General features: G+C 41.9%; 1 protein-coding gene across 6 annotated transcripts in view; it reads right to left on the bottom strand.

Moving 5' to 3' along the window:
- The window catches only part of LOC117430763 (fibroblast growth factor 13), a 90,482-nt gene that overhangs the window by 16,177 nt on the left and 48,585 nt on the right, over positions 1–25,720 (bottom strand). For 4 of the 6 annotated variants that reach the window (XM_059001122.1, XM_034051206.3, XM_059001125.1 and 1 more), the window contains one exon: positions 3,657–3,767. In XM_059001122.1, coding sequence (XP_058857105.1) covers positions 3,657–3,767 — 111 coding nt within the window. Of the gene's footprint in view, positions 1–3,656; positions 3,768–5,807; positions 7,608–9,401; positions 9,694–25,720 lie in introns of those variants that run through there. The other 2 variants (XM_059001126.1, XM_059001123.1) reach the window with 2 other exon arrangements.

Below are 25,720 nucleotides of genomic sequence, written 5' to 3'. Positions count from 1 at the left end.
AATCGTTTCATTTTGCAGCAGCCAATGACTGTAATGAGTTTCAACACACGTTAAAATCAGAACCATTCATATCTGAGGTTGCCTTTAGCCGTTGTTGACTGATATCTGTGCCTGCTAAGTTGCTGTTGAGTTTTATGATTGATTATATGTTTTTTTTACTCCTTATTTATTGTGTTTTGTGTTGTTTGCTGTGGTTGTGTGAGCTTCTTGCCAGGTCATCACTGGAAATGAGAATTTGTTCTCACTTGACTCATCTGGATAAATAAAGGTTTGGCTTGGCAAAGGCAGCGCGGTGCTAAGACATCACACCATCTTGTCTGTTTCAAGCTGCCTCTTTCAACCCTTTCATCGCCGCCCACCCTCCCGCCTCCACGAGCTGTCACTGCATTGCACTGCCTGCTCCTCTCCGTTACCATGCACACCTGTGTCCCTGTGGATTCAAGAGGCACACTTACTGCGACGCAGAGACACACTCCAGCAGTGGGGCCGGGGGCTCCACTAGAGAGAGCGAGAGAAGCAGCTTGTCTGGGTCGTTGCCAGATGGCATTGTGTAGAACGCTACTCTTATCTTCAGATCACGCTTCATACATTTCCAAACGGGTCCATATGACCGAGGCACTGTAAGATTAACCATGCAGAGCTGCAGTTACTGAATCATGTCTCCATCATTAGTGATAAGGGCTGTTTGCTGTTTCAAAAAGCTGGCTGGTAAATGTGCTGCTGTTATTTGTCAGCTATGGCAAAGCTAAGAGGAGTTGGCCTGGCTCGTACTTGGATGAAAGGCCTCACAGGAACACCAGCTGTTGTACTTGGTTCAGCAGCAGCAGCAGCAGCAGCAGCTCATTGGCACACTGCTGTTTTTTAAATTGAAGTCTTCTTTGCGGACATCATTAAAGTTCTTATCGTGTGGCTTGCTTTTAGTACTCCCATGATGACTGGGTGTTCAACAGCTTGGCTGATTTTGAATACATTTGAAGAAATCTGGCTTGGGTAAATTTGCACTGTTTTATTTGAAAAATGTTTTTGTTTTACCATATCTTAGTAATATGACAACTGTACTAGATGTTGTGTAAACTAGATATCCTAGTTCTAGTTCAATCTCCTCCCATAAAATAAAATAAAAACTGAAATGAAGAGTATCAACTAAGTGCAACTGATAACCTGCAATGTTATTATACCACATGCATAGTGCCAATGCCAGATCTATAATACCATGATTCATATTTATAACGTATAACGGGTCCCTCATCTCATATTATCCAAACACCTATATCAAACGGATCTGGCCACACAGTTGAGATTGAAGAGTTTCCGAGCATGAAGGACGGCCCTCTCTGTATCCACAAAGTAGGAAATTAACTTTGCTCCTTATCTAGCCCCGCTGGGCTTAAACACACGCTGTCGAGATTGCTCCCCGGAGGATTACTGTGCAGAAATCAGGGCTGTCACATGATCAGCTCACTCCAGCAACAATAGAGCTTTACGTGAGCAAGTGGATCTAGTTCAGCGGGAGGGCTGGGCGATGCATGTAGTCAGAAACCCAGACAGATGAACAGCAGAGCCTAACAGAGAGGAGAAGATCTGGTAGCTAAGCTGCAGTCTGACTCAAGCCTACTGTTGTTTGGACGACTTACTGCACTTTAACTTTCTTAATTACATTTCTAAAAAAACGATTTTATACGCATATATATATATATTTTTGTGGAAGTGACTTGAAACCGAACTTAAACACTGAAGTGGCTACAAAGCAAGTAGTTTCTATTTTTTTTAGCAGTGCCTTCCCAGTTGGGGCTGTTATTGAATGCAAATATTTATGGAGCTTGAATATTTAATCACAGTTTTGCTAAAGAGAGCAATGGTGATTCCTTCAATCATTCCCTAACCTGCTTAAATAAAAAACTAACTGTAAGAGTCTTGATGTTGATATTTCTATATTATGCTGTACTAGGATAACCTTTGTAAAACTAATCATCCCATTCACAGGACACACCTGAAAATACATTGACATGTCTATAAATACTGTATCTGCTGTATAAGCAATTATTTCTCTCTGTGTTTTTTACACTTTTTGGGGTCATCAAATTAAGAATTCATATTCCTATCGATTCAGCAGAAAACAATCGCTCCAGTTCATGCATACAGTATCTCATTTGGTAATGATTGCAGTGTTTATGGTGTAGAGGGAAAGCTGCCTGCCTCGGAGTTGCTCCTGTCTCAGAGTTGGCTCAGCCCCAGGCTCTTCTGAGTATCTCTGGCTGAGTGGAAAGCTGCAGTTTTTCTTGAGGCACAGCACTGTGTGGGTGTGGACCCTCTGACTCTCTCTCTCACTGAGATGAACGCGCTGCCTGACTGCCTGTCTGCCTGCCTGCCTGCCTGTCACCATGGAGATGCAGTACGGACTCCACACTATTTTTATAATGCTTCACAGCTTTGAAACTCTTAAAGTCATTTATTTTTTAAATAAATAAATAAACCAAATGCTGTTTTGCAAGGTAAAATGTCTGCACCTTCATTAAACCTCTACCCATGGGTTACTACAGATTACGACCATGATTAAATGGGTTAAATAAAAGAGCTCCTATTTCTTTCTTTGAAGACGCTGTTTCCAGCGCCACTAAGAAGCTGCTTTGTTACAATACGAATCCTGGCTGGGTGTGTGTGCACAGGAAAAAAAAAACTGCAGGAAACCCCTGCCTGCTTTTCTTCATACCTTCATTCAGAAATGTCTTTATCTATATCCACTTCTAATTTGTGGTATTTGTGAAGGCAGTAGGCAATACAGTGGAGCTTGAATGAACGGCTCAGGAAAGGGAACCTCTCTTGTATTGAACCCTACCGTGTGCATAGTTTACTGCACATAGTTCAAATGTATACATGCTTATTGAGTGATGGCATCTACAGATAACAGGCTTGCATTTCTCCAGGGAAGCTCTTAGAAAGGGTTTTCAGAAGGAGGCTTATGAACCTGACAAAAGTATTGTGTTGGGGATCTGGCCCGCAGAGCAATGCTTTTACAACACGAGATGGCTTTCCTATTCCCATAGTCACTCTGTGCATATCTGTTCACCACACACCTCTGCAGCAAAAAGTTACAGATTCAACACTTTTACCACTGAAAGTGAGTCCTGAATCCACCAGACGGTATGATAGCGTGCCAGCGTGTCAGCATGCCAGCGTGCCAGCGGGTAGCGTCACTCGGAGAGCCCCTCTGGGTCCCCTCTTTGGCAGATCAAGGTAGAGCCGGCACTGCCTGGTCAGATGGGAATGGCACCACCACAACATGAGAAGTTCAGGACTTTCATGTTTGTACTAAATGTGTGTTCAATAATAAAAAAAAACAGACTTGGACCTCGCTGTAGAGATCAAAAAGAACCGCGCTGTGAGTCTGTTTGATAACGTTTATAGACTGCACAGACGCTTCACATGTAGAAAAGGTTATTATTTGAACCCAGCTTCTCGCCACTCCTTTAACCAAGGGCAGGTCAGTTTTAAAGATTAGTGATTAAAACAGGCACTACACTGAGTGAAAGCGTAGGCAATACACCCAGTGCCAATGAGCGCACACACACACTCACACACACTGACACACAGACACACACACACACACACTGACACACAGACACACGCACACAGTGTAAAGATGCTGCAGTACTTACTGTATCCATTGTCCTCTTCTTTCGTTCCGTCGATTGTTCCATCTGCTTGTAACTGCAAATGGAACCCTTGCCGGCTGAACAGCTTGGTTACGATGCCTTTTAGCTGGGGCTCTGTGGAGACATGGAAAACAGAACAGGGTCATTTTGTTCTGTTCCAAACCCGTTCCCTGTCCATAGGGATTGTCAGTGAGGAACCACTCCAGTGAAGACCATGATTATGCACCTCCACACAATACTTTAGGGTAGGAAATGATCATGTATGTTATCATATTGAATAGATTTAAAGATCAATGATTTAGGGGTTGGTTTGTTCCCCTGGATTCTATTAAAGGGGAATCCTCCTAGATTTCATCAGTCACTTATTTTTAGGGGTAACCAACAAGATACCCACAGGATAATCCAGTGCGATTCATCAGGGCGCGGAGGAAACATTTAATCCCAGAGCCTCGAGGGGCAAGACAGTATGTTTCAAGAATCTGCAGTAGTCTAATATATATTTTATTTTTAACTGGCTTAACTGAATTATTAAAAAATATATATTTCTAAATATTAATAACATGCAACTGTGAGTGTGCAGTGACCACACTTTATTCAACCAAATCTGTTTTGTTTGTTTGTTTGTTTGTTTGTTTGTTTTTCTGGTGAAATAATTAATAATAACTTGTGAATACGGGTAATATATCACACCCACACACAATAAACAATGACCTGTATTTGAATATTACAAAAATAAAAAAATAAAATCCAATTAAAAAAAGACGCAAGAATGAATCTATTGCATTCCAGTGGTGTAGTCAGGATGGAAGAGAGTTCAGTTCTGTTTTCTACAGGCAGCTCAGACTCCATCATTCTGCACTGACACACACACACATGAAGACACTTTGTGGAAATACTTAAGAAAGTTTCCTGTAATACATGACTATGTATAATGAGATCCACCGGCACCTTTTCAGTTTTATTTGAACAAAAGAAAAAAAGCTATTTTCAATGCGTGGAGGCTCCACTTTGACTAATCTGGGAAGCACACAGCCCAGGTCTCCATAGAGTTCAGTATTCTGTCTCCATAGAGTTCAGTATTCTGTCTCCATAGAGTTCAGTATTCTGTCTCCATAGAGTTTAGTGTTCTGTCTCCATAGAGTTCAGTATTCTGTCTCCATAGAGTTTAGTGTTCTGTCTCCATAGAGTTCAGTATTCTGTCTCCATAGAGTTCAGTATTCTGTCTCCATAGAGTTTAGTGTTCTGTCTCCATAGAGTTCAGTATTCTGTCTCCATAGAGTTTAGTGTTCTGTCTCCATAGAGTTCAGTATTCTGTCTCCATAGAGTTCAGTATTCTGTCTCCATAGAGTTTAGTGTTCTGTCTCCATAGAGTTTAGTATTCTGTCTCCATAGAGTTCAGTATTCTGTCAAGGACTGACTGATTGAAAAAAAAAAAAAAATTGTTGTGCAAATTTACTATTCAGATAAAATAAATAAATAAACTGTGCCTTTAAGTTAATAAACTTAATTTTAATAAGTGGGTCTATAAATCATGCCTTGGTAGAAATCCTATCTGGATTAGAATGAACACCAATGTGACAAACTAACAACAACAACAACAACAACAACAATAATAATAATAATAATAATAATAATAATAATAATAATAATAATAATAATAATAATAATAATAATAATAATAATATACGAAAGCTATCTTACATAGAAAACAGATGTATTTACTAAGCTTACTTTCAAGTTTGTTATCGACACGACTGAAATAAAACACACCGATTCAAATAAAAGCGTTCAAGTGAGGAATGAATTAACCGCAATAATTCGTTCGGGAGGTGATTTTCCCATCTACATCACAGTATGGTAGTTCATTATTACAGGCAAACACATACAGAAAGGAGTGGTGGTGGTGATGTATTATATCAATAGAAACCTTTACAATCTGTACGCGTTCGGTTTGGTGTTGTTTAACTTAAAATGAGAGAGAGAGAGAGAGAGAGAGAGAGAGAGAGAGAGAGAGAGAGAGAGAGAGAGAGAGAGAACGAGAGAGAGAACAAGACAGTCAATCTGTCTGTCGCCTCACCATTGAAATAGCGAGAATGGTGAAATGGTTGGTGATAATGGTCATGAAATGAACCAAGCAACACATTGAGATCAGACCTGGTCGCCTCCTCTTGCGCTTCTTGGAGCCGAATAATTTAACCCTGGAAAAGACGCTGAGTTTGCTGGTCTTCTCGCACGTCCCCTTGTTTTTAGTGGGACTGCTGACACATTTACAGGCATTGGATTTCTCCCGTTCCCTCGCCTGTCTCTTCTGACGGATCAGGGCGCTGGCTATAGCCGCAGCCATTTCAGCGCGAACAGAAAAAAACCCAAGAACTTAAACCTCTACTCTCCACAGAACAGAAACAAAATAATAATAATAATAATAATAAACCAGAATACTAAGAACACTAATGTAAATCCGAAACACGAGTCACCATTATTGCGCTGCCAAAGATGGTAGCAAAAACAGAGTAGGTCCCCTCAAAGCAAATTATACCTTATCACCTTTTAAGCTTGTTATGCAACACTAAATGAATTATTTGGGCGTATCTAGCCAGCCGTGCATGTCTTGCTGTTTGAAGGCGATTCCACAAACGTAGTTGTGTATTGATTTACACTGTGGAGCTCCCCGATTAGAAAGCGCTAGAACGAGTGTGAAAATGACAAGCGTCAGTCTTCAAAGTATCATTCATTGTCTGTGCAACGCATCCTGCAACCTCCATGTTCCCTACAGATATACGACACTTAAAAAAAACCTTCACAATCCCAACCAGAAAGAGCAAATCCCGTCGTTTGTAATGCGGAGCCAGAAAAAAACACCTGTTAGGCAGGAAGAGAGGCAGAGAGGGATCTGATGCTACCCTCTTTACAGAAAGTGCTGCTTAAAAAAACATCAATAGAATGAAGTGAGTCGGAAAATTAGAAATAGTTGTTGCAGCGCGCCTCTTCTCGTGGTTTCTTTCAATCTTTTTGTTTTAAATTTCAAGTCAAGGTGGCAAAATCCAAAAATCCTCTAAGTGCGATCCCGCTGTTGAGAAGAAAAGTGCGTGCTGTCAGGATACCAGCAATTCAGCTGAGCGGAACTGACTTCAGCATCAAAGAGACTCCGCTGGCTGCAGCAACGGGGAATCTATACGCATAACATATACCTGTCAGTAGGCTGTAGTACAAGAACTACTTATAATAACGAAACTACAAATACAAATAAAACGAAGCCAGAAAGAATCGGGTGATTGGGTTACAAAGCCCACATCTTCTGCAATTGCAATCAAATACAAATCCCATCAAATTCCAAACCGTTGTGAAGACGCTGGTGTTCTCTCATCCCAATACAGTCTAACACACAAGTCGTTCCACATTAATACGTGACGAGTCCCTTTGAGCGGCTCTGGGGGAGACAGCTGTGCGCGGCGCTCTCCTGGTGTTGATGCCCGCTGGCTCTCGTTCGCTGGCTCTCTGGCACAGATCAGCTCTGGAATTAAGCCCACATCTGCTCCCTAGGCTACCCTTGTGTGATTGAGACAGACACCCAAACAAACGTGACTGTGGTCACCAAATACCACGGATCAGACAGACAGCAACTGGGTCGCCACCTTCGATCCCTGACAAAGGCAAACTCTTAAATCCTTCGGGTAGAGGCGGCTTAGCAAGAGCACAGCTGCAACAGCTGAGGAAAAGCTACTGGCTGCACGGTGACGCGCAGTATCTAGTACAAACAGTACTGACTCCCCTAAACCAGCAGATACGGGTTTGAGAATTTATAAATTAACATGTGGCACAAACATCGCCCAGCCCAACTTGTTACACAGCACAGAGGCTTGCTGCATTTGAGTTGCAGTGATAGCTTGTCAAACTGGAATGGAAACGGATACACACACACACGCACACGCACACGCACACGCACACGCACACACACACACACACACACACACACACACACACAGGGTCCTGTGCTTTACGGGTATTCGTGTTTACTATAGAAGTCTACTACCTGCTGTTTTTTTTTAACGGAAGGGTGGTGTTAATTAAATTAAGATGTTCTTTTTGTTCATATGTTGGCCTAGGCATTACCACCCAGCACCGACTTTAACCAACACGGTTACCAGCTTTATCCAAAAAACACATGTCTAACACACATAGAGAACTAACACATGTCTAACACACATAGAGAACTAACACATGTCTAACACACATAGAGAACTATCATCGCATTTAAACCATGGATAATCCTTAAACCTCTTCAAAGGTTTTTTTATTGTATTTTTTAGAATAAACCAAAGTGTGTATTTTAACGGTATAGAGAGAGGATTACGTTATAGCAGGGTTTTTGTTATGCAACTTTACTGGACATATTTACAATGCTATTGGTATTTTGATCAGCCCAAAGAAAAAACCTGCACAAGGGCGCCATCTAGAGCTCTAAACAAAACATGCACCCCAATTAAAAAAAGACAAACAAAAAAAAAAACATGTGATGTTTTGAAGCTAAATCAAATTGTAGTCTGGTCTTTAATTACATGAATACCTCATACCCTCTTTGTTTGCACGATCGTTTTTATTGAAGCAGTAGCGTGACATCGGCACGAAACACGTATCATAGGGTGATAAACAGATACAAAATAAACATGCAAAGTCGGAGGGTATAAAGTATTCATTTAACTTGAATTTTACATTTTAAATACCTAAATAATGTAATCTGCAGTATTAGTGGATACCTTTCCTTACATGTAAAGGTATAGACTGTGCAGGTGGCTGTCTGATATGCAGCCACATACCACTCTCCCTCTCCCTTTCAACTCATCTGTCTGACCGCCCATGCTGAGAAAGGGGTATATTTGAATACACAGTATAGTAAAACAGTGGAAGGTGCAAGCTAAAATATCATTGTAACTCCATGAATATCCCGCTCAAACTCTCAGCCTCAAACCAACACCGATCACCGCCCTGTCACAATTTACTGGGCGTTGCCTCGCTTTGTTGGAAAGAACAATGCTCAATTTTTTTTTTTATATAACTCACATATAATCGGATATTAAAGAAAAAAACTACATTTGCAATTGTGTTTTTTTAAAACTGAATATTATGTTTTTTTTATTGATTCACAAGGGAGCGCTACATGAAAAAAAAAGTATTTTTAAAAAAGGTCGATTAACCTCAAAATAGACATTCAGGGATTTATCACCGTTTGAGAGACACTCTTTTTTTGCGGTAGCCTCCATTAAGTCGACGGGTTAAAACAAGTATGCCAAACTCGATCCAGAATTAAAAGAATCAAACCAATTAGATTCCTGAAAGAGAAATCTGTATTTAACAAAAACAACGTCTCTTCCTGTCGCTGTGAAGTGTTTCTGTCGAACAGCCGCGCTGTGGTAAGCCTGCAGTTTCAGAACCTCGGAGAGCTCACTCGCACGCAGGGCGTTGCTCGCGCTGTGTTTACAGGAGCACGGCAACCTAGCAGTAACTTCAGATTTGAACAGTTCACAGAAAGAACCAATGACACCCACTTTCTAAAAACGACAGAGCAAAACGAACCGCACGATTTCCAACAAACAAACAAAAAACGTACAAAAGGCTTTACTGCTTCGACCCGACTCAACAATCTCGATCAAACTAATACAACAAATAGAAAAAGGAAGAACACAAATCTATTCTTAAATAATATAAAAACAGCATGGTTCAAAGACAGAGCCCAGTCCCAATGCATCTTACCTGATGTCGACCTCTTTAAAGGGAAAGCCATGTTCTCTGAGAAAGGATTGTTAAGCCAAAGCGATCGCAGCCTGCATTTAGCACAGACAGATCCGAAGAAAAGAGCTGCTGGAAAGTTTAAGGCATATTTAAAGTATTCTCCAAGGAACCAGCGCGAACCATCAAGCCCATGCCAGAGCTACAGAGAGATCATTAATGGACATTAGTGACATGTCATTATCAGTTTTAAAAGGCTCATCAATGATTCATTACGGAGCATTGTTGATTTGACAACCGCTGCCCCGGAAAGCATCCGACAAACTGTCAATACTCGCAAAAGAGAATTCACATTTTCAACCCATTGAAGCTGTCACGCCGTTTTCTCGGATTACAAAAAATTACAGTAAAATGATACCCTAATGCACTGCGTAAACTAGTTACACCAAGGCCGGGTCCTTTCTCCAGGATAGCATCAATGCAGATGACGCCGTATATCCACAGCACTTAGTAGCACGAACTTAGCTGCTGTATACTTACACATCCTGCATTATTTATTATACACGCAATGGTCCAACAGTTAGGAATCGGGATACTGCCAAGCTAGCAAAAGTACTGTGCGGTTGTACAGCAGTTTATCTAATCAAAAACAATTATGCACATAGGAAAAGCGACTACGCTAATGCATATGTTATAATGTAAACGTCTCAAGCGAAATGTATGTGACACTTAGAAAATGCACATTGATTACATTCTTTAGCCCTTTGCAACTTTCTACTGACAAATATCATTACACAGAGGGTGCATGACGTCATGAAGTGCCAAAGACGATACATAAATAAATAATGTGTTACTTTCAGATTGTAAACAGTGTTACTTTATTAAGCTTTTGCTCCAGTGGTTTTTTGTTTGTGATAATCAGTAAACAGCTGTTCGAATATCCTTATCATCAGTAGTATTGTTATTACGGAATGTAATCTATAGTCTTTCGGTATTGATTTTTTTCCCCAGTCTCTACAGCATGTAACACCTGTTCTATCCGAACCATAAAATAACACACGCGTGTGCGCGCACACAGCATCAAGACAAGTGAGCTGATAAACAACTCGTGCTCTACTGCAGATCACAGAACGAGTGCGTGCACAGCACACGTGCTGCCGGGCTCCCAGCTCGTTCAAGCAGCTACATAATCGGGTTCAAGAATGTTAATTCATTAATGTAGTCAAAAACGTGGGTCTGGAATATGAATTCTCGTATTGACGGGATTCAAATGTATCAGTCTATTAAATCATCCATCGATGGTAACATGTGCCTCAGTTATATATTCTTGATATATCATTTCATACATTTAATTGGTAAACACATATTAGAAATAACCACAGTAGCCTCTTTCTGTTTAAATAGAATTAAAGCCCATCTTAAACGCAAAGCCATTGCACGTATTCCTCTAAAAAATACAAATTGAAACCGCAAGAGGGCGCCAGTGCCCCGCAGTATAATGATCCATCCAAGCTGTTTTTTATCTTTCTTTGCTGTATTGTTTCAATTGGCTTTAATGTTACTTTTTTTAACTCCACCGCAAGAGAAAGGCACGTCTTATAGACTATTTGTGGCCTGGTATTAGCGGATCTAAATCTAATAATTTGTTTCAATTAGCTTCGATTTAATTTTACTTGACTGATTGATGTTCAGCGGTCGCTAAGAATGAATACAGCTAGCCTCGGGTTCGTTTTTTACTCTTTGTACCTGTGAGGGAGGGTGCTTTTGGTGAGGGTGTCTGCGTTCTGTTCCTCTCTCAGCTCCACTGTACAAGACCTGACTTATTGCTGTCTGTCTGTGTTTTACCAGTGCTGGTACACCTTTGAGTCTCTTTGTTTGGTCTTACAAACCTTGTGTCGTCCACTGCTCTACAGTTTAACAACACCTTGTCTGCCTTTGTGAGTGCTATTTATAAAAACAGCTTACATAGTGTTTATATTTAGCACCTGAAACGCTATTTAAAAACAGGCAATTATCCCAGTGTTAGTGAGACCTCCCAGCAGGATTTCCATGCACTTCCGTGGCTCTGAATATCTCCGGAGGGGGTAGAGGAGTGAGTCTGCACTGGGACTGGCAGCTGTCTCGGGAAGCCTTGCAGTGGGTGCGGGCACTCGCTCTGAGCCCCACTCAGTGACCTCCACCCCTTCCTGGGGAGGTCCCCTTGATCGCCAGTAGGGGCGCTGTTCCCTAAGCAATAACTGTTCTGAACACTTTCAGTGCTGCTGAACTACATGCATGAAAACATCACTCTGACCACGCAGGGGCTTTTTTTATTTTATAATTTTTTTTATTTGTTTATTTAGCAGACGCCTTATCCAAGGCGTCTTACAGAGACTAGGGTGTGTGAACTATGCATCAGCTGCAGAGTCACTTACAACTACGTCTCACCCGAAAGACGGAGCACAAGGAGGTTAAGTGACTTGCTCAGGGTCACACAATGAGTCAGTGGCTGAGGTGGGATTTCAACCGGGGACCTCCTGGTTACAAGCCCTTTTCTTTAACCACTGGACCACTCAGTCTCCAGAAGTGTGCTGGGTGGGAGTCCTGGGAGACGCAGCTGTGCTTCCAGGAAACCACACATGGCTCCCCGCCCTCCCTTCAGGAAAGAGCAATACAGAATGAATCAAATAAATAAAGGCAGTGGATTGCAACAGCCCCCCTTTCGGCCAAGCACATCTTTAAATAGCAAGGTAGAACTGACAGCCAGAGGTAGGGAGTCATGTGGGTGTTACTGGAGCCCAGGCTTACTCCCCTGGGCAGTATTCCAAGAACTGTAAAAACATCCATCCATCTATCTATCTGTAGCACTTTTAGTTAAATATGATAGAAATTAGATACAACAGGGTACATTTACACCCAGTCTGTCCCTGCTACTGGTCTATCAAACAACATGAGCATCAATACAAGTTACATTCTAACAATATACAGTAATGCATTGCATTTCGAGATCCACCCTTATCTACAGGACAGGGCCTGCCCTCTCCAGCCAGGCAGAGAAACATTGGGACTGGATGCCACGTGGAGTGCGATGTTACTGCACAAAGCGCACACTAGATGGCAGTGCTGCTGAGCAGGCACAATGCTGTACTGCACATTCACGGTGATGTAATGGTATTTCAGTGAGTTGTCAAGGGTATAATGTCTCACCGTTTGATGATCACACTGCATTTTTTAACCCTGCAATAAAAATACTTATTGTAGGTGTTACAAACCAGCACAGTATATATCGCCACTGGGAGAGGGACTGAATCTGTAGTTTTCGTTTTCATTTATTTAACTAAGATTTTAAGCTTAGTACATGTGTTTTTCAGATACGGAAAAGATGACACTTTTAGGTCTTTTTTTATTGAAACAGCACTGAATTGAAATACAGCCCTTATTTAAAAGAAATCAGTTAAATAGGACTGTTCTACAGATTCTTTCAAACAGAAACACACCAAGCAGATCATTAAAGAAAAGCAACCGTCCTAACTGCTGCTGTAAAGAATGGGACGAGCTGCACAGCAGAACTTGTACACGGCTGATGCTCATTTAAACATCGACCCATTCTCCTCTCTCTCTCTCTCTCTCTCTCTCTCTCTCTCTCTCTCTCTCTCTCTCTCTCTCTCTCTCTCTCTCTCTCTCTCTCTGATGGCGGCTCTGTTCCAACGAAAGTCACTCAAACTGCGTCTCAGACACAGAACAGAACGACTATTTATTTTTAACAGGAGTGACGCTTGCATATCCTCGGGGAATTCTCATCATTGTGTTTTTCCTAAGAAAGGCTGTGCTAAAAAGCTCAAGGTGACTGAATTTTTGAGAACCAGGCCCGAGCGCCCGAGTGAAACTGCAGGCAATGTCCAGCACGGAAAGGGAGTGAACTTTAACCCTTTCCAGACTCGAACCTCAGTTACCTACAAGAAATCCCAGCATTTTAAACAAACCCTCTCCAAATCACTGTTGTGGTTTAGATTGACACAACAGAGTTTGTTTTCCAGATTATGAGTGGAATATTAAACGCCACATGCGCCTCAGGTTTGAAATGAGGACCGGTTTGTTTCCATTAGCAGCAGACTGAGGTGAAAAGGGTCTGAACTGGGACTCTGTGAGTCTCGATTCGGCCTGCGGTCACGATGGAGTTCCAGCCAGAAGCAAAATGGAATGAGGTGGAGTGATTTCCTGAAGCCCAATGGAGGACTATTATGATAAAGCAGTAGGGCTGCAGGGTAGAGGGTAGAAGGCATGTTCTCTGGACGGGGTCAGGGGTCAGGATTATCATTCATGTACACTGCAGTGCTGGAGCACACAGTCCACAGGTACCATGGCAATCGCAGAGGTTGCCATGGTGACCACTGCCTGCACCAATGACGAGTGGGTTGTGTGTGGGGGGAGGTAACTGTGGCTAAGGTAACCTTTGCAGTCCTTTTCAAGAGCTTTCTCTTAATGCTCGTTATTAAAAATCACATGAGCATGTCCGCGCTGGCATTACATTAACAGCCCTGTCATCTCCAGTCCCTCTGGCTCGCTGATTAAAATCAGGGTCTGTGACATCATATTATCAAGCAGCAGCTTGCTGGCAGTGACAGGCGTGTGTGTGAGTGTGAGTGTGTGTGTGTGTGTCAGTGTGTGTGTGTGTGTCAGTGTCTGTGTGAGTGTGAGTGTATGTGTGTGTGTGTCAGTGTCTGTGTGAGTGTGAGTGTGTGTGTGTGTGTGTGTCTCTGTGTGTGTCTGTCAGTGTGTGTGTGTGTGTATGTGTCTCTGTGTGTGTCTGTCAGTGTGTGTGTCAGTGTGTGTGTGTGTGTGTCAGTGTGTGTGTGTGTGTGTGTGTGTGTGTGTGTGATAGCATTAGGCTGGGAAGGGCCCTTTCCTACTGGGGCAGCTGTGGAGCCTTAGACTTCCAGGATCCAAGCACATCCTGGGACCAATGCCTGGGCGCCATAGCAACCACATAACCACACTGCTGTCCCATAAGTATCATGTCAAGAGGATTTTCTTCTAGGAAGCAGGAGTTGGGAAAAGGCCTCAGACTTTATAAATAATAATAATTAAATGAGTCACCAATCCTCCACAATATTGATTTGGATCAGAGCCATGCTCGAGTGCAATCCTTTGAAAGCGAGGAGCAGGAGGTGAAGAATTGACTAGACTCCTGTGGAGGAGAAGGCCTTGGTTAAATCTCAGGATGAGGCTGAGGGTTTTTTAATGAAACAGACAGGAGGTTTAAAATGTAACTACTTGTCCATGGAGTTAACAGTCAATGCAGCTAAACTGCACTCCTTAAAGTTAAACCTCAGTCCTCTGCGGCTGTCTGCAGTATAACTTTATCTCGCCCCCCCCCCCCCCCCCAGGCTGTCAGAGGTAACCTGTCCTTCCTGTACATGCGGAATGAAGGTCACCCTACATTCCAGAACGCCCGTGATGACGCAAACCTTCCGCAGAGCCACATGGCATTCGGCTTCTCATTCATGTTTTGGAGGTATAATGAGAATGTGCTGCCGGACTGTGTGTGTGACTCACGGCTCCCTGGGCAGCCCAGGTGAAGCGGGTTGGGTCGCGGCTCCAAGGAGAGAGGGAACTTGACAGGCTCTGCTAATTCAAGCCCCCCGAGATGACATCCTTATCTGGTCGAAATATTTTTAAGGCTTCTTTTTAATGATTTCCCTTTAATGTAACAAACATCTGTTCAGACTGAGTCATGCAACTGAAACATGAACTATTTAAAGATTTCAGATTAGTTATTACAGGCTCTACAAATTAAGGCTGTAAGCAGTATAATCGACTGAGTAAGGTTTCACATTATTCTTGCAATACAAACACATTTATTGGTGTAATTTATGGACATTTTCGAAAGGAAGCACTATATGTAATTAGTTACTCAACACTGTACACAACACACATTTCTGCAGACAGTGCATTCAAATGGAATTAACACTCCCATTGCACAGCACTTTGAGTTTAATGAGCCACATATTATCTTAGGATAACCGTGAGCTCAGTTAAGCTCACAGAAAGAAACGAGAATGCCTCCATCTGCTATGCAATGCCCTTTTTTTTATTTGCATTAATAGTAATTATGATCTATTCCTGTACTGGAGTGGCTGTTTCTATCACACAGTGAAGAACACAAACCCCAGCAGAGCTTTACTGTGCTGGAAAGGGAAAGGAGGGCTCTGCTGTTTACACTAACAGGACTTTATCCACCCTGCTCTTGGCTGCAGTGAGCATCTCGCATCTGTTTTCACACAGGCAGCTCAATGCACCAGTTTAATAAATTAATAAATAACTACGGAAATAAATAACAGCCTTGTTTGTCAAAATAAACTTGTCATGTCCCGGCAGCCGGGTGTGTTGCCTGCTCAGGTCACAGCCTTGTGTTGATCTAATTTGATTCAATTAAGCAGCTAGCAGATGCACAGACAAAGTTTAACAAACTAAATAAAAATAAGATGCTATACTCAAGAGAGATACTCATTAACATTTCTCATAATATATTTATAGAACTCAATTATATAACTAAAATGGTCTACTGCAGCATTTGTCCGGCACATAATCTTTTTTGTTTTTCAGCATTTACTCTTAAGTTGACTTCTCCACCTGCATGCCATGCTGCATATTGGAAGCTGCTTTCTGTGTGATCAGGTGGGGTCCTAATTGCTGTAACACAGGAAGATGAAACCACCAAACTTACAGTGTTGTGTCAGGTGAAAACAAAACCTGGAAAACATGGGGATGTTTTATAAAACCTTGGCTTTTATACCAACGTCAACCCTTCTTATGGACTTTGGGTCATATTTATAAAGACATCAAAACTGTAGTTTGCTACTGTAACAGGGCAGAGGCAGGCGAGCGAGCGTCTTAACCAAAATGCAAAAGAGCCGGGCTCCTCTGCATGTGTAGTTTGAGAGCTTCTAACCTCATCTCAGCGACGGGACAGGACAGAGTCTGTAATCAATGCAATAACTAGCACTGCATGTGCCATATTACATTGATAAGGCTTATAAAAAAAGTTTTTGACTGTGCATCACGTGGAGGTCAGCAAGGGGTCTTTTCTCGATACTTTCACTACAGAATTGATTAGCTGTATATAGGTAACGAATTTCCCAAGCTTAGAAATAAATCTCTTCTAGGAGCTAGATGGCCGGTGCCTTGCTGCACAGTAAGCAGGAGACAGTAAAAGGTCTAATTTGTAGCTTCCAAAGAACGAATGAAGAAACATTGCTCCATGAATATTAATGTCTCAAACATAACAGCACAACAGGCCAGGGCATCTAAATTATCCCAATGAGGGCAATAAAGCTTTCCTGCAGGAAATCAGCATGATTTAGAGACATCGTAATATCGTTTTGAAGACGGATATCGTAATGAGGCCAGGAAGAACTGCTAAATAAAATTACAGGGCCATTATGGAAATAGAGGACAATTGAATTAGGCTTGTGGTTTGTCTTCTGGTAGTCTGTGCTATCAGGGATATTGGAAGCTAGTTTAGCAAGGTTACTGTAACTTATTTATAGCCCCTGCAGCCGCAACACCTGAGCTTGTAATCACAGGGTTGGGTCTGGTTTGTATTTCAATGCCAGTTGTTCCCTATGGGTTCCTCCAATGCTTCGGAGTAGTGGAGATGCCAGCTTTGAGATGAGATGAGAGTTTCAGAGGCTAGGTGGCCCAGAGGACTAATTCAAAAGCCCGGATCAAACTTTGCTCAAGTCCCAAATGAAAGCAGTTTGGTGGTCACAACCTATACAAGACGATGGTAAGGCCACAACAAAGACCATCCCAATATTCAACACATCTGTCAAGTAGATTTAAAGGACCTGGTAATAGATTTGTATTGACCCCTTTACCTGGCTTTGCATTGAGTTCACTGGAGATCCTACATACCTGCACTGAACAGCATTCCGAATTCCATTCAAATTCTAAGAGCTTTCAATTCTGCCAGTCCCACCTACTCCATGTATATATAGAGGGAGGGAGAGAGTAGCTGGGGTTGGCAGAATTATAAGGTTATATTGTCATGAGGAATGCAGTCCAATGCAGGTTCTTAGGATCTCCAGCCAAACTCAAAGCATCTCCAAGCAAGAAAGACTCAGAAAACAATTTGAATAATTCAGCATGGCTGCAACAGAACCCAGAACCATTCAGAACAGATTCAAACACAATGCGATAAAACACAATATTTTATACACAGTAACCTTTTAATTCATCAGCACTGCACAGCATACACACGATACAGTCCTGAAAATGAAATATCAGTACTACTGTACTGCAGAAGATATGACATTTTTAGATAAAGCGTTTAAAAATACAGCAGCTGTGGTGCATTGCAGTTTTCCATTGTTATTCTAGACAGCTAGGATTGGGTTTAAGTCTTTCTTTAATACGCTTTCTCTTATACCTGTCTTCAGGACCTTAAAAGAGTGCTATACAAGCCTTTAAAATACTTTCCTTCAAGCAACATTATCTCTAGCATCCTTTTGTTTCTTCAGCACAAGAAAAGGAGAACCAGTAATAATTATGGTTTGCTAATAAGAGGTAAGGAGATAGAGATCGTCAAACACCTAGTCACACACACTTAAATCCTGAACTAAGATAGTAGACAAATGTTTCAGCTTGTGCCAAAGCTGCTCCCGCTATGATCTTTCCATCTTAACCTTCCCACTGTAATGCACCAATAGAGAGAGAGAGAGAGAGAGAGAGAGAGAGAGAGAGAGAGAGAGAAATATGCCAGATGCTCTTTTCAGGCAAAGTTAAAGCTGTTTTGTCGATCACTCGCACTAGATAGCATCCTGAACCTGCAGATATTGGGTGTCTCTTTGGACCAGATAAGGTCAGCTGATCCCTCTAAAATAACCTGCCAACACAAACAGCTGGGGAGGAAGGAAGTGAGGGAATACCAGAATTAATCACAGCTCAAATATCACCACGTACCAATATTACCATTGTGAACCTCCCTCATTTAAACCTCGGGGACAGGGGGCGCATTCATCAGTGTTACTGCATGTGGAGTACAGTGATGAGAGTATTTTAAAAAGTTTAGATCCGCTAGTGTGATCTATTGTGTGAACCGGAGACCGGTGAGGTGAAAATGAAAGCACAGCGTGTATCCAGAAAATAGAGCTGTTTTCAACAGCTTCATTTGATAAGTACAAGAGAAACAGAAAGAAGAGCAGAGAATAATATTGAAGTGCAGTAGGGTATCCTGTTAATATCGGGTATTATAAGAATTATTATTATTATTATTATTATTATTATTATTTTTTTTTTTTTTTTTTTTTTTTCACAGACGGTGGTCACAGCGAAGCATGGAGTAGACCACTGGCCTTGTCCAATAAGAGGAGCCCCACAGACCCCACGGTCACGCAGGATCCACCCTGACCTCCAGTCTGTCCTGAAACACTTTGTAAAACACCAGCACTTCACACAGCTTCCCACCACAGCCCCTGGTTTGAGTGGAGCAGCTTACTGTGTCCTGTTTCTACTCATCAAATCACCCATCATCGCGATATAGAGCAAGTCTATCTGGAATTGCATTATGTATTAGCTTTTACTGCACTGTGCAAGAGTACAGGAACTCGCACAAAACATGCTGAAACAATACTGGGGATGGTTTTTAAGACCAACCTTGCAAACCGAGAGAAAGCATAACAGTTCAGGTAGAAATAACATCACCCAATGTGAAGAGAATCTGTGGGTAAACCATCAATGAAAGCACCAGACCCCCAGGACCTGCGCTTCTCCCAGAAGAACCAGTTGCTGTCTAACCTGAAACCTTTTTCTTATTGCGCGCTGGTGTAAATGTGATGTGAACGCAGATCAAATCCACGTCTAATTGTTTCAATCTGCATATCAAATAGATTGGAGCGACGGGGGACTCTCTGGGTTGGTGCCAGCTGTTTCATTGCCTTCTGAACGACTGAGAAATACAATTACATACCATTTCCCGTCCTTGGCTTACATCGTTACAGGCAGCAATGCAGAAGAAACTGATGTGCGGATGCTTTTACAAGCGTTCAGTGAACAATCCATATTGCAGTACGTGCTGCAATTTCCATTTTATACAGAACCAACTGAAGCTAATTACATTCTAGAGGGCTTTGTTCTATTTAATCAACAGTTTGTCGACTCACTGTGGTATTAATATCCTCCACTGTTATGCTTATACAGAATATGCACAGGCTTCCAGATTATAATGCACGATATGTATCTCCTAATATATATATAAAATGAACATAATTTAGATATTTTATTTAACATCATGTAATCAAAGAAACTACCTCCTAATGATATTGCAAAAGTCTACCAGAAGCCATAATAGTAGTACAGTATTTCATGTTAGACTTCGAAATGTCACATTTTTCTATTTTTGTCAGTTTTTCATTAAGTATATGGAAAACTACAAAGCTGTCTGTAATTTAATATGTTAACGTTAGATTATTCAGCAGGTTTCATTCGACTTTATGAAGCAAAATGAGTTAACTACAGGGTGACGCAAAACTTTTGGCCACAGCTGTACAGTCAGATTCACTTGTCAAGGGTAGCCAGACACGCTGAGAGTGGAAGTCCTCCATTGACAATGGCCTTCCCAATCAGGAAGGATTATCTGTGCACCTCACAGACCATCAGAGGAAACTTAAGAATGGCAGGAGATCCTACTGATAAATCAGAGGACACAACCAGTTCAGCAGCAAAAGCACAATGTTTGGTTTTAGCGAGGCTTTCTCATTGCTTTGTAAATGCAGCTCCACTTCAGAAAAAGTTAACTAACTTGGACGGACAACAGCGGTGTGGTTATTTGAGTGTGACGGCTCCTCACTGTGCAGTTATCGATTCCTCCACTGGGAAAGGCTCCAGGAGTATCGACAGTACACAAAGACTGGGCATTTCTACAAGGATTCTGTGCATTAACTACATTGTTAATATACCTGCCTGTTTCCACTTTCTCCACGGCTGATAAAATATAACTCTTTCAATCTGGGTAAACCTTTGCACCCGCTGTAGGTTACAGTAGGTCAACAGTCAGGCATGAACAATCCAGTCTACAGTACATTGCACTTCTATGTTCTGCTGTACAGCAAGTGTGAAACGTATTCATCTTAACCCCAGCCCCAGTGTTCTTCTATCAACAAGCACTGCCTTGCTTCTGTCTGCCTGACCTAGTTTGCCTTGTCTGCATTAACTGTCTGAAATGCTCTGTCTTTAAGACAATGCGCCTGCAGGACGTTGCATATTCTTAAGTGTATCATAATGATCTTTCACTTTCTGCAGCATCAGTTTCACTCAGCCAGCCTCTACTGCAAATCAAGGACCCTTTTCCCCTCTTTCAACCAATAATCTAGACATGCAAATGGCTGGTTATATAACACAGGCCCATACAGCTTTATTATTTGTCAAATGATCTGCTGGTGCACTGCATTCGACAGTTAACTCTGCTTGCTATTCTGCACACACACGCTGTGCTCACACACAGCTACAACAAGCTGCTAGCTAAAGACGGCTGCCAACATTCGCAGCGCCACATTTCGAACTATAAACTGCTTACAACACTGGCTTGCTTTGCAAGGATGTTGTGTTTTTGAAATCAATAACGAGGAAGCAATCCCAGTTTAAATATTTAGGAATGTGATAGTTGATCGCTTGCAGGAAGCAAGGCTCTGGGTTCCACTGGTGTGGTTTTAGGAATTCAACCAATGGCTTCAACCTTGATGACACAAGAGTTTCTGGTTTGCTAAAGGAGGTCATGGGGCTTCTATTACCCCACAAATGTGAATACATGAGTATTGACACCCAATACCACATTAGGGGAAATTTGAAATGGGGCAAAACAATAATCAAGCCGAGGCAAAACAAAACCTTTTATCGAAATCCAATACAGCGCAAATTCAGAAGACAAAAGCTTTTTGTCCAAATGGTGACATTTAAACATTTCTCTTGATTCTGCAAGGTATATAAGATCAAAAAGCATTTTGATGCAAAAATATGCAACTTATGCATTGAGAATGCACTTATTATTACACTTTACTATATACTCTAGAAGACCTGCGAGTCCTGTAAGTGAATATAAAGCAGGACCACATTTTATTTACATTAAAAATAAATGTTTTGCTTCGGTGCAACATCTGACAAAACCTCCAAGTGAATAACGTTCCCTGGGCGTTTTGTGCAGTGCTTTGTTTTCACCATCACTGAATTGAACAGGGCTGCACTAATCCAGTCTCTTAACACTCCTAACACTAGAGCTACCAGAGCCGTCAAACTACATGATGGGAGAAATCGGGTGTCACCACGAATCAGAATGAACAGGACAGAGAGGGAGAGCCAGGGAGCCAGCCAGCAGCTCCGCTCCTTACATAACACCAGGATTGTCTCTGCTTATCACTGCACCTGCCTAACCCCTTCCACACTACTGCAGCTCTTTGCAAAACTGCAGATCAAGTCTGGGATTATATAGCGCCTCTATAAACTCGCATTGAAAAAAAGTGTCTCTCTAGAAAAATATCATGGCGATAGCAGTGCTGACGTTATGAAGCTACTAAACGCCCTCCATTATTTTCGCCACAAGGTCAGTTCAGTGATTTATTCAGTTTTTAATATGTAAGACATTTCATATCCCAGCAGGCTCGGCAGCAGGCAGGAAAGCAGAGGGGCCCAAGCTTTCACTGGCACTGCCACTCTCTTTCAATCCCCAAACGCCTCACAAACATCTGACTCTCCAACACAGTTTATTAAGCCGCTAAAAAAAGGCTCGTGTTTAGTATTTCCATGCCAACAAATCAACCAATTCCTTCGCACATTATGCATGCTAATTCAAGCTACAGTTTCTAATCAAATACCTAAGAGAGGAATCTAAGCATAAATATTGTATGTTACAGTGCCACACTACTGTGGGTTTCAGAACATAAATACTCATAGGTGGCCACTGAGAGCAAACATGAAAGCTGAACTTGATAAAACTATTCAACAAGATGCCCCAAACCAACAGTGCTAGCAGATTGCCTTGCTTATGGGTTTCAGATGGTGTGTTGCTTTGACTCACCCATTTCTGCTTGGGGATGACATGAAGGAATTGAAGGATATTCTCCTAGTGAACCAGGACCAACCTGTATCCAGACCTCATTGACTCCATGCCCAGTGTCGTCAGGCACTAAGGGACAGTGACAGCCAGCCAGCTCCACACTAAGCAGTGTGTTCATGGGGTCCTGTTCTCATCCTGCCCCGGCAACAGCAATCCCAAGAAAACAATCTTTTTTCTTCATTCTGCAGTTGAAATTATTGCATGTATCTGCATCAAGCATTGTAGAGGGATTTCTCTACCTGTGGTCTAGATTTGGGACAAAAATCAAACCAGTTACAGTACAGTCCAACACTTTTAATGCCGGTATACCACCGTGAGGGTATCTTTGGAATTTCTCCCAGGACTTACTATCTTGACCCTGGAGTTCGCAGAGGGCTAAACTGATGGTATCTGCCTCCTTATTTGGTCTACAGTCCTTCCAAATAACTTAATTGCTTTGTGAAAACCTTAGTCCTCAGCACCTCCCTAATGAAAACAAACAAATGAGTATAAACCTGTGTGGACAACAGGCCCTGACACGCAGACTGATCACGTCCAATCACGCGGTGAGGGGGGAGGAGAGAAAGAGAGAGAGAGCAAACGAGAGAGAGAGAGAGAGAGAGAGAAAGAGAGAGAGAGAACGATGAGAGCACACTTAATTAAACGCTAAATGATACAAGCTAATGGATCTGGCACCGCCGTCTTCCCTCGTTTCACAGGCCTCGTAATGATTAGCAGCTTAGTTACTGTTGTACACGTTTTTACATGTCGTTTGTCCATGGAGACGTGAGACCCAAAGAGCTGGAATGAAAACACAGCCTCTGTGCTTTATGTTGATGCTGGCGAGGAGAGAAAATGAAAGAATGAGAGAAAAACAACCAAAAACAGAAAAACGACAAGAGGGACAACATGCAATTAAACTTCACAGGGAGCGAGATGGCTGGCCAAGCAGCACTGTGCTGGCTCTAAATATTTAATGCTGCTTTCGGTATTGTGTGCCTGTACAGCATATGAGGCAATGCATTCATTTTGTTGTCACTTAGTTGCTAAACGTTGATACAAGGGGGTACAGTGAAGAGAGGAAGTCGTTTTTGGTTTTGGAGTCAGGTTCTGTTCTGAGGCAGACGCTAAGTTTCGTACGTATTATATTCAGGACTCTCATCAGGGAATGACAAGGTTTAGGGGTTACCTATAAAAGAAGCGCACTCGCGGGATAGCTGACCCGACATCTTTTCAAATTATGCATGCAGTTCTGAACAGTGTATACCGAGGAACCCATTAAACAATCTCCTCAATTCTATCCCATGGGTTTCATTTGCAGATGAAAATCAGTCTTTTAGGCTTGCAAGCAAATCTCCCAGGAGGATTAGATTCATGACGGGGTGTTGTTCTATCAGACCCTCACACTGTAAGCAGACTAGAACCTTCCCAAGTACCTATGGAGAGGGTGGCAGGCAACAGCACTGGTGATGGTGATAGGGAGTAACCACGGCAACGGCATCGTCATTCAGTATAGGGTCTGGATAGTACACCACACTGTCCTTGAGATTAAATACACTTCCAGCCGTTTTAGAAGAAAAAAGAAAACAGTTCTGTGAGTAAATAAGCTGCATAAATGTACTTTTTTTGTCATTTATAAATTCAGTCACGTCGATGTGAAGCTGCAGTAAAGCTAAATAATAGATATGTAGCCCTCTCTCCCTCTCTGAGAGTTAATCAGTGTTGCTGCCTCCTGGAAAAATCCAAAAATATTATACAGCAGGAAGAGAACGACCCAGAAAATAAAACAGGGGTGACAGTTTACAGAGGGGCACATTTTTTAAGCTTTTGCTCTGGTACACATGAAGGTTCACATCCAGCCCCAGGGGTAATAACAGGCCAGTCCAGGTTTTAGTTCCAACCTCTAATATGCTCTGAGATTTTGGATAGCCTGTGGTAATTATTCTGTGCACACCAGAGCTCCAAAACAAATTAAATAAAGACAGCAAAACATTTATTACTTCAGGATCGGCTTGGAACAAAAACCTGTTCTGTTAATGGCCCAGAGGACTTCAGTGGGACTGTAGTACAAATCCTGAACACTTCTGAAAGGAAAACTATTCAACACAGCAAAACGAGAGTTTTGTTAAAGTGCTACTTGCATCGAAACTAACTCCCCCTGCAAGGTGTTATTGTTTTCTTTTTATTAATGGCATTTGTGGTTCCTATCTAGAACACTCTTGCAGCAATGTGGTCTGTAACACCAAGTAACTTGAGCTCCAGTGGTTTCCATGGGAAGTTTCCCGATCATGAGTCAACTACATTTTTTAAATATCCTCCCAAGAAATGCCAGGTGCCGCGTTTTTCTTCAGAACTTAAAAAACACCCTGGCTGTTCACAACATGGTGTTGTTTTAAATCACCTGACACTGAATCACGTTTAAACAGTAACTGATTCTCACTCTTCGATCCGAACAAACAAAAGAAAAAGGATATACTGATGGGAGAAAGAAATGCTGACAATTACATACAACCTAAATGTAACACAAAAGCAACATCAGATGTAGTCTGGCTTTGGCTAGAAATCAGAATGCATACTATCCTGACCAGTGTCTGTTGGAATCATTCAATCAAGTTAAAGTCGTTTCTTACAATGAGGATACCTTTAACAGATATATTTGTATGTACTTACATATTTGATATTAAAATGGCTTTGTCGTCAGGCTCAGAATGAAACAATGCATTGTAAGTAGTGCTGTGTTATAATGTACTTGAAACACTGGAGACATATAACTGGGAGGACATTCCTTTAAGAAATGCCCTGGTCATCTGATTCACTTCCCTTTTAAAAAAAATAATCTCTTACCCCCACTAGAAAGGTCAACATTAATATCGTAAAAAGGTAGGGCATATTATTATTTTTTCAAGTAAAACTAAACAGATCGTCAGTACCCAGAAGCTGTAGCCTACATTCCCTAAACGCAGTGAAGCATAATCAAGCCTGCATGTCCACGGATGTCCTCTGGTGTTTAGTGTGCCGCCACTCCTTGGTTAAATTACATTTCCCGCCACTGTCAGGTACATCTAAAAACACAGACTCAAACTTGACCTGTAATTTTGTGAACCCAGGCGACCTGAGATGAGAAATCCAGCACAAACAAGCCTTTTTTTTTGTTTACAAACCTGTCTGGCAATCTGAAAAGGAATTTAACAATAATAAACTTAGCACTATGGATATCAATCTTATCAAGAAGTATCATTCTCCGGCATGCATGATTTGCATTATCTGCTGCACAAAC

The sequence above is a fragment of the Acipenser ruthenus genome, chromosome 26 (assembly GCF_902713425.1).
Source record: "Acipenser ruthenus chromosome 26, fAciRut3.2 maternal haplotype, whole genome shotgun sequence".
Taxonomy (NCBI): Eukaryota; Metazoa; Chordata; class Actinopteri; order Acipenseriformes; family Acipenseridae; genus Acipenser; species Acipenser ruthenus.
Note: the sequence above shows the minus strand (reverse complement) of the source record. Positions and strands in the feature narration are given on the sequence as shown.